This window comes from Salmo salar, chromosome ssa16 (genome assembly GCF_905237065.1).
Source record: "Salmo salar chromosome ssa16, Ssal_v3.1, whole genome shotgun sequence".
In the NCBI taxonomy this organism is placed as follows: Eukaryota; Metazoa; Chordata; class Actinopteri; order Salmoniformes; family Salmonidae; genus Salmo; species Salmo salar.
In genome coordinates, this window is record NC_059457.1 from 32,458,617 (window position 1) to 32,468,647 (window position 10,031).

General features: G+C 44.3%; 1 protein-coding gene across 1 annotated transcript; it reads right to left on the reverse strand.

Moving 5' to 3' along the window:
* Nucleotides 1-2,538: 2,538 nt before the first annotated feature.
* Nucleotides 2,539-9,764, reverse strand: LOC106573707 (cerebellin-1). The gene is made up of 3 exons (XM_014149001.2): nt 8,631-9,764; nt 7,861-7,980; nt 2,539-4,325 (listed from the first exon to the last, which is right to left on the reverse strand). Exons 1-3 carry the CDS (start codon nt 8,880-8,882, stop codon nt 4,128-4,130), a joined length of 570 nt encoding a protein of 189 aa, XP_014004476.1. The 5' UTR covers nt 8,883-9,764; the 3' UTR covers nt 2,539-4,127.
* Between the last annotated feature and the right edge of the window lie 267 nt (nt 9,765-10,031).

A 10,031-nucleotide genomic window follows, 5' to 3' on the forward strand; every position in this document is an offset into this window, starting at 1 on the left:
ACTGCAGCCACACACACACTGCAGCCACACACACACACACACACACACATATACACACACACACACACACACACACACACACACACACACACACACACACACACACACACACACACACACACACACACACACAGTTCTGGTAGCCCTAACCTCCACTACAGGCCTTACCAACAGCTCCATCTCCATCACAAGCATCTCCTTAACCTCTACAAATGTAGTTTACACCACACAAACATGTCATATCACTTTATTCCTGTGAGCCCCACCTTTTCCATGGTATGTCGAACAGAAAAAGAGCATATGTCTCTCTCTCTCTCTCTCTCTCTCTCAGTGGCTGGGCCCTCAGCTCTGGTTAGTGTCACAACACAAACGGCTGGGTCGTCTGCCAGTGGACACTAATGTGGGCCTCAGTGGGGCGGCACGGTGGCAACACACACTGCCCAGACTACTGCCACCACACTGCCCAGACTACTACCACCACACTGCCCAGACTACTACCACCACACTGCCCAGACTACTACCACCACACTGCCCAGACTACTACCACCACACTGCCAAGACTACTACCACCACACTGCCCAGACTACTACCACCACACTGCCCAGACTACTACCACTACACTGCCCAGACTACTACCACCACACTGCCCAGACTACTACCACCACACTGCTCAGACTACTACCACCACACTGCCCAGACTACTACCACCACACTGCCCAGACTACTACCACCACACTGCCCAGACTACTACCACCACACTGCCCAGACTACTACCACCACACTGCCCAGACTACTACCACCACACTGCCCAGACTACTACCACCACACTGCCCAGACTACTACCACCACACTGCCCAGACTACTACCACCACACTGCCCAGACTACTACCACCACACTGCCCAGACTACTACCACCACACTGCCCAGACTACTACCACTACACTGCCCAGACTACTACCACCACACTGCCCAGACTACTACCACCACACTGCTCAGACTACTACCACCACACTGCCCAGACTACTACCACCACACTGCCCAGACTACTACCACCACACTGCCCAGACTACTACCACCACACTGCCCAGACTACTACCACCACACTGCCCAGACTACTACCACCACACTGCCCAGACTACTACCACCACACTGCCCAGACTACTACCACTACACTGCCCAGACTACTACCACTACACTGCCCAGACTACTACCACTACACTGCCCAGACTACTACCACCACACTGCCCAGACTACTACCACCACACTGCCCAGACTACTACCACCACACTGCCCAGACTACTACCACCACACTGCCCAGACTACTACCACCACACTGCCCAGACTACTACCACCACACTGCCCAGACTACTACCACCACACTGCCCAGACTACTACCACCACACTGCCCAGACTACTACCACCACACTGCCCAGACTACTACCACCACACTGCCCAGACTACTACCACCACACTGCCCAGACTACTACCACCACACTGCCCAGACTACTACCACTAGATATGGCTGCCACTCTGGTTGCCACTCTCCACTCTTTTTCTGCCCTCTTTGACGCTTCACTGCCAACACTGAAACTATATGTTTCAGAATCAGAATCAGAATTTATACATGAAGCAATGAATAAGTTACATGTAAAGGAAGGAAGCTAGTTTTCTAACCCCTCTCATCGCTCAGTTCATCTCTCTCCACCAGCCTAGTAAAATCAGTGCATATGGCACATTCAGTGAGTCATGTCAGAATAATATCAACTTCTCAAACAACCAAAGGTTATGCACCCCTCCCCTCCTCTCAGCTCGCTCCATGGATCGCAAAACTCATATAATCTCCAAACACATATCACTCACAAGTCAGCTCAAGTGCACACTCTCACTCTACTCTAAATATCTGATGACAATCTTTCCTCACCCACTTTGCACCATGAAATATACTTTTTTTTGACAATGCACAGCACATACGGTAGGCCTATACATACACGTGTGAAACATATGAAAGCAAAAGGGTGAACTGGATCATGGTGAGAGGGGGTAAGTGTCATGGGGTGAATAGGGTGTATGAAGCAGGGCGGAAACTCTTCTTCCATTGCCCCTGTCTTCTGATATGAGATTACTACGTGAAAAGTGTGGAGGCCAGCAAGAAATCTGGGTACATTTCCATACATGGGCCTCATTTTCCCTGTCAGCTGTTTCCCTGACATTGAGATAAAGGATAAGGGAGGGCAGAGGGGTGAGGTAGGGTGGGTGCCAGCCTGGCTGTCTCCCCACCACCCTGCTTGCTAGGCTGTGACATGCTGTAGACAATTACATTTCAGTCCATCTCCCTCAATCAAATTATGTTAGAGGAAGTAGACCTTGGATTGACCGCACAGCAACAAAAGCCCTGTACGCACAAGCTAAATTCATAAACTAATAGGTGATAAACAGATTTTTTTAAAAGGTCACACCAAAAGGTTACCCATAACTACCTAGATTAACAAGATTACGTAATCATTAAGACATAAAACAAATCACACGGTCAAGATTCCATTCCCTTCTCTTTAAATGTTTATCATTAGGAAGTAGAAAGTGTGAGAAAAGGGGAATGAAGAGAGCAGAAGAGAAAATGGGAGAAATGAACACAACATGATCTTTGTATAAGCAGTAGAGCTTATTATACCCTCACTAATTTCCCCCCAGGAGCTCATTAAAGTCTTGAGAGTGAGCAGCAGTAAGAGAAGAGTGGTGGAAGCCCCCAATCACCAGACTGAATCTCTCTCTCTACAACGGATCTTGGGCCAGGCAGGTAGCACAACGTCAATGGGAACAACACACACCGCCATACACACATAAAGAACATCAACGTGGATCTTTGGCTCTCAAGCACACGCACACAAATGCACACACATTACATCTTGATCATCACTTACTCCAGCCAACTTTTTGGAATTCATTGGAAGATGGGGAGATGGATAGAGAGACGGTCATGGATGTTATGCCAACTAGGTTTCAGCAAATTAATCGCAATGAGAGTTTCGGATTAGGTTTAAGACAAATAAAAGTACCACATATATTTTATTGGATAAAAGCAAATAAAAAACAATAGATAAATTGATTGATTGATTGGTAAATAAAAGGGAGGATTTCTCTCTTCTAAATATTCACATGTATTTTACAGTTAATAATCAGAATAAAATTCCTTTATAGTTTTTGTGGTATAGTTTCAGTTTAGCCACATTTCGACCGAAACAAGAACAAGAAGCATCAGTAGTTAAGGGCAGCCTCATAATCCACACACAATCACTAAGTTTTAACATTAAAATACAGAAACACAGATATTCAACCAGATTCTGTTAATCACATATTATATCATATAGAAACTTTCAGATTTTATATGTATCCAGTATACAGCAGGAGTCTTTAGAGTTTCAGCAATCCTCCAATCATGACAAAGCAATCATGACAAACCAATCCTTAATGGGTGGAGAAGGCTAGAAAGAGGAGCAGCAGAGGGGAGGATAAAAGAGCAGGAGAGGAGTAAAGGACAGAAGGATTATTGAACAGGGGATCAATAAACATGAAGAAATGGGGTGGGGAGTGAGGAGGACGTGATGGTACAGTACTGTATCTGTCTGGACTGGAAATGACATTAGAAGTGGATGGGATGTAGAAAATGTATTGTCAGACTGTACACAGACATAAAAAAAATTTAAAAAAATGGAGTCACAGAAAATGGATGGGGATGGCCATACAGAATGTGGAAACATGGTTGATGCAGCTCTTTGACACTGTAGGTAATACAGACACATTCCTCAAAGCAGATGCAGAAAGAGATGATGCGGGGGAATGGGTGGACTTGGCCTCTAGGTTTTACTCTCTTTAACGTTTTTAAATGATAGTATTTCTGAGGATAAAAAAGTTTTGGCTGTCCAGAGCTGTAGTCAGGCAGCGGAGTGAGTGAGTGTGTTGGAGAGCCTGCCCAACTAATTATACCCTACTCATCTCTTTAACTTCCTCTCCCATATCTTTTTCTCTCCTCCTCTCCCTCTTTCTATATCTTTCATCATCTCTCTCTCTCTGTCTCCAGTCTCCCAAGCAGCCGAGCTCAGAAGCATTAGTCCCTCCAGTCTCCTTGTCTTCTACATGGGGAAGACCAGGAACCCAGAGAACGTGGAGTACTTCCAGCCCCCCATGAGGTTTCCTCTCTCCAGTTTGAGATAGGCTCGGTCCCCCTTCTCCATTTGGATCAGCACTCCGTTACTGGCAGCCTCACGAGTCACATCCTGGTCCCCAGCGAAGGCCGAGATCACAGGCCATCCATTATGCATCAGGCTTACCTACAGGAGAGGACATGTACTACAGTTACAGATGGTTAAATACACCCGCAGCTCCACACACACACACACACACACACACACACACACACACACACACACACACACACACACACACACACACACACACACACACACACACACACACACACACACACACACACACACACCCTACAGGCAATACTAGAACACAGAGGACACAGACATGAACATTACATAATTTCACTCATTCAGACTCATGCACAGTTCACCCTCCTTGTGTTTAAGAGTAAAGAGTAAAAACACCCATTGACTGATACATGCCCTTAACACTCAAATAGACACCATCTAAATCATGCATGAGTGCATAAAAGAGATCAAAACACTCATCTTAGGCCTGAAAGATTAAGAGGTGCTAGGTTTTAGAGAGAGATAGAGCGAGAGAGATGTCATCTAAGAGAGGCAGGACAGAGCAGCGTCTGTTCAGTGTGCTAAATGAGTCCACAGTGAGCAGGGAGGTGGACTGGAGGAAGCCCAAGCCTCTACATACATCACTCCCACCCAGCCAGGGCCCAGGGGAGACTCACTCAGCTCCCACCCAGCCCCACCCTCACCCCAACACCAGCACCATCCCCACCCACACTGAGTAGGGGACAGGGAACCTCGTTCAGCTGGATGGTCAAACTGAGGGAAATCCCTCTTCTGTGGCAGTGATGTATGGAACTAATAAACTAGTGACAGAACAGTGGAAGGATGGTCCTGTTCTCAGCAGAGTAATGAGGGGGAGGCTAGGAAGAAGGGTGAGAGGGTGAGGAACACTGACCACGTGTACCAACTCACCGCCTGACTGAGCCCTGTGTTCAGTGTTCTCTGTGAGTCTGATCACCGAGTCTGATAATCACCACCCCTTCCCCAAAAACACCACCACTCAATCACGCCAGCCACTGCAAATTACAGTGTAATGTGTAAATGGCATAATGGCTGGTGCATGGTGTCAGCATTCCATTGAGCTGCTGAATTCATTAACGCGTAAGCACCCAATTAAGCCCAGAGAGAGAAGCTTTAGATATATATTTGGTGAGTGGGTTTCCGCCCACAGTTTAATGCAGCACTTAGCTGTAATGAAAAAGAAGACATCCTCCTCTCATGACACATCATTTCCTGTCCAAACAGACAGAGGACAGCAGTGACGTGACAACAGACCACTTTCTCTCTACCCGGTGAAGGGAGACACAATGACTGGCCAGTGGGCAGCAAAGATATATTTAGAAATGTCATGTTTTTGAGAGAAGTAATCTTTAAAAGTATGGTGCACTTAAAAAAGTTTTTTTTTTTACTTGTTCAAAGTTGCATGAGGGAGACTCATGGAGAAGATTGTTAAAAAATTCCCATATTTTTGCAGCGGTTATGGTGGCTCATAATAAACATTCATGTGCTCACATGATTCAATACCTTATGCAATCTACACATTCACTTCTCTTTTAAAGGGAAAGTTCTACTTCATATTCATCATTTCCAGCACCACCCTAACATCAACATATGTGAAAATGCTGCGTTTCTATGTTTTGTAGTAAAAAAGATTGAGGAAGATAAGTGTTTCCAATGACATTGGTGTGCATCGTGTGAGTTTGACCAATTGTGAGTAGGCATTGCCTACCAATTGGTTGATGATGTCATGGAAACACTTATCTTCTTCTGTTTTTTTACTACAAAACATAGAAACGTGCCATTTTCACAGATGTTGATGTTGGGTTGATGCTGGAGATTATTAATATGAAGTTGACCAATTGTGAAATTTCCCTTTAATGCATGTGGAGGATGGTCTCAAGAGCCCCCATCCCGTATAGTGTGAGGTTCTGTAGCCTTCATATCTCACTGTCAGTTTGAATGGCTGTTTGCCTACTCTCACATGAATGAAATGAAGCTAGCCCGCTAAAGTCCGCAAGCACGAGCCTAGTACCTTTCAGACTGGGCTAGTAGAAAATGAGCCCAACTAGCACAGATTTTGGACCAAGGCTAGTAAAAACTGTGGTCTACTTGCCCCTCTGGCCAGTGCCCAAAATCCTGGAATTCCATCAGTAGTTTAGGGACTCATACTAAACTACAGTCATTGATTAGTTGGGTAATAGATTTTTTCCAGGCTCAGTACTTTGTAGTTGAGGCTCATATGTAACACTCAATGACCATGGTGTATGCTTATGAGGAGGTGAGATATTTATGGATGTTTCAAGATGTTAATGCCTGTATTCCTCCTTCAACAGCAAAACACTGGGGTTGTAAGACACTCCTGTGTCCACATCCATCTAGAAAGATACTGGAACGTTTTTCATCTCTATCTCAACCAATCCATGTAAATCTATGTTACTGTTACTCTCTCTCTCTCTCTCTCTCTCTCTCTCTCTCTCTCACTCTCTCTCTCTCTCTCTCTCTCCCTTATTCCCTCCATCTCTCCTTATTCCCTCCCTCTGTATCCACATGAAAAACTGCTCTAAGGCAATCAAACAGTGTGAGTTTTTAACACAGCACTTGTGGCTGTTGGACTAGTGTATCAGAGCTGAACTGAGCTGTGAATCCTCTCCTCTTTGTTATTTGATTTACAGATATATGGAGGATGCTACATTTGTTATCTTAAAGTCATTATATATTTTGTGACAAAATAATGAACAGTGAAATATGTTTTAGTGTACTGTAGTTAGTTGCTTGAGTCAGGTGCCTGTAATTTGTACCTCTGTTTATGGTTAGTTGGACTCAATGACATAATGGACAAATATGGTTTTACAGGGCTTTTCATTTTGCTTGCCTGGTTTGATTTCAATTAATGAATTTAGCTTCCAATATGAGATGAATATGAGAATGTAATACTGTAGCCCTGTGGATTTCACTGCATAATTAAACCAGGGTTTAATTAGTGAAATATGCAATCTAATTAAGAGGGGCTGGTTTTAAAAGCCACGTTGTCTGTGTTAAATGTTATTTAAAGAGGGTTACATCTGATTAAGTGTATTCGCATATTTAACGCATCAAAGGATTAGGCTTCTCCATTTGTGTTTCTTGCTTGGGAAACATGAGTTGTGAGTCGCTGCTCGATGGATTTGCGCGGCAAAATATGTATATGTTTATGTGAAGCTGTTTGGGTTTGGTCTATTTGGACCTGTTTAGACTTTTCACTTGCTGTCAAATGCAGACGCCAAGCCACGCAGCAGGACAGAGGGAGTTCTACGCTGCCGCTGTCCAAGGTCCAGAAACCGCACCCGCAGCTACTGTACTGGCTAGCTGGCTGTTCCTGCGCCAAAATGGCCCCATACGCTTATCGATTAATTATGATGCAGTGGCTGACTTTCATCTGCAAACTACCATTTTCTCTGGGGAATGACATCTCACAAATCTACAATTTATTTCTAGGGGAATCGTTTTTGAATGTATTAGTGTATTCAACTTTTATGAGGTCTACCAGCGGGTGTGCGTGCGTGACGCACACACACGCGCGCGCGCAACACACCCACCCACAGACACATATTAAATAAAGTATTCATTATTTATAGGCTTACAGTGGACTGACCTGGATCGTTTGGCGATTATACACTTTCACCACGTGGAAATTAAAATTGTAAATCCCTTTGCGCGGGGCGATGAAATTGCTCCTTTCCTCGTCGAAATTCTTACCAACGTTTACAAGTATCTGGGGAAGAGAGAAATAATGTGAAAAGGGAAAAAAACACACTAACATCAAAGACACTCTTCGTTGTCATAGTATAAATGCTTTATAATTTCTTTCAATTACAAAGTTAAAAGGAAATCACGCAATGCAGCCTGATATATTGTAGCTCAAATGGCATTTGACTATAACTTTGTTAGTTTCAAATTAAAACAATTACAGAAACCAAGATTATCAATTTTGGAATGAATCCATCGATGAAGTTTTGAGGCTCAAATTACTAATTTTGTGAGATCAAAATCCGCCCAAGCAGAAACATTTAATTTAATTGAATAGCCATTTGTCGGCGATTAACCTTTTGAGATATGGAGTAGCATGGATTAAGACTTCACCCTCATGACAAGGTATTACATCATTTGGAGAGATGTCAGACTTCATTTCATATCATCAAAAGGAAGTTAAATATTCAAAGGCTGCCTACTTTCACCTGTCTTTATCTCTACATCTAATATATATATATCTAAAACAGCGAGCCTCCATTCTCCACCTCACGAATATAATAGCCAGTGAGCTTTTTTATAGATTTACAACAAACCCCCTCCAGACACTCGCTCCCCATGACCAAGGTAGCCATAGATTATGATATAGCAGACAGACAGTTCAGGGAAAGTTACCTGATCAAAGTAGATGACCATAGTCCGGTTACTCATCTCCGAGGGCTCGTGGTTTGTGTTTCTCACCGCGGAAAAAGCCACTTTGGCGCTCCCGGAGCGCACCGATATCCCGAGCGCGGTCCCGGTGGGATCCGAAGTTGGGTTGGAATCGCAAACAACCAGACATTTCCCCTCGAGTACGATGGGTTCCGTCTCGTTTTGAGCGTTCACTATAGTCACTAGCCACACTGCACCCAGTAGGAGCGTCAACATTACGGCAACTTCACTCTGCACTTCGTTGCTGTATCCCGCACAAAGAAAGAGATAGTTTTCTGATTTCTCCGATAGATAATATAGTACTTCTTCTCTTCCGCAAAATTCAGCCTATTAAAATGACCAAATCCTTTTTCGCTTCTTGAATTAAACCTCCTCTTGTGTGTTTCTCTAATTATTGGAAAAGGTCAAAGACAGGTTTGGTTTACCCGTTTATTTTTTAATTTTTTTTAATGAAGAGTCCCCCTTTACCCAGTCGTTCCCGCTGTTAACTTTTCCCCCCCCTCTCGGCTCAAGCCTCCCCGCGCCTTCTTGTCACTCCGTAATCGAATAACCAGTCGAGAGCGGTACGAGGCCCTTGTCGAGTTGAAGCGCAGTTGAATACATAGCGCGGGGTCTTCTTCTTGCGCGTTGAATTATTGATATGTGAGATATTAGAGCTGAAACACATAGGCTCGGACGCGCAATGCTCCCGCCCGCTCCTTTTCAGCAGACTCCTCCCTCCGGGCCCCAATCACAGATTAGTGTATCTCCAGATTTCCAATCGTCGCGCTCGAGCCTGCCTCCCCACGATGTGACGGTGGCGGAATAGTTTTCCAGCTCGGGAGGTGTTTTACAGGTGGACTCGGCTCGAGTAGACACCGTAGCGGATGACGCCCCAATCTTCGAGAGGAGAACCTACACGGACCACCAATTATTTTATCAGCATTACTTAGATTTTGGACGCTGTGAAGAATTGCCAATGAAGAAGGAATAATAACAGGACGAAAATCTAACATCTGGATTCAAAGAACCACTGCAGAGGCGCAATGCAAGTTTCTTACCCTCATGTGAAAGCCTGATGATCCCAAAAGTATGTTTCTTAGGGATATCGATCATGCATGAAGAGAGATAAGAGAGGACGTTCTGAAATGCTATATTGATCAAGAAATTGTAAGACTTGTCAACGACAGAAGGAGTATTGCATTGATTATGAGAACGATTGCGGGACAATATAAAAATATAAACACAGCTGTAGATAAAACTCATAGGGAAAATAAACTTTTTTATATTTTTCTCTACCTATCATGGAGGTACCCCGCACAAGGGAAAAGCGAATGTTAAACCATGTTGACGATAACTGAAGGGGAAAATTACTTCGGGAAAGTG

Coding starts and splice junctions, on each gene's coding strand:
- LOC106573707 (XM_014149001.2), bottom strand. CDS start 8,882: ATGTTGACGCTCCTACTGGGTGCAGTGTGGCTAGTGACTATAGTGAAC. Junction 7,981..8,630: donor TGGTCATCTACTTTGATCAG/GTAACTTTCCCT, acceptor TCTCTTCCCCAG/ATACTTGTAAACGTTGGTAA. Junction 4,326..7,860: donor ATAATCGCCAAACGATCCAG/GTCAGTCCACTG, acceptor CCTCTCCTGTAG/GTAAGCCTGATGCATAATGG.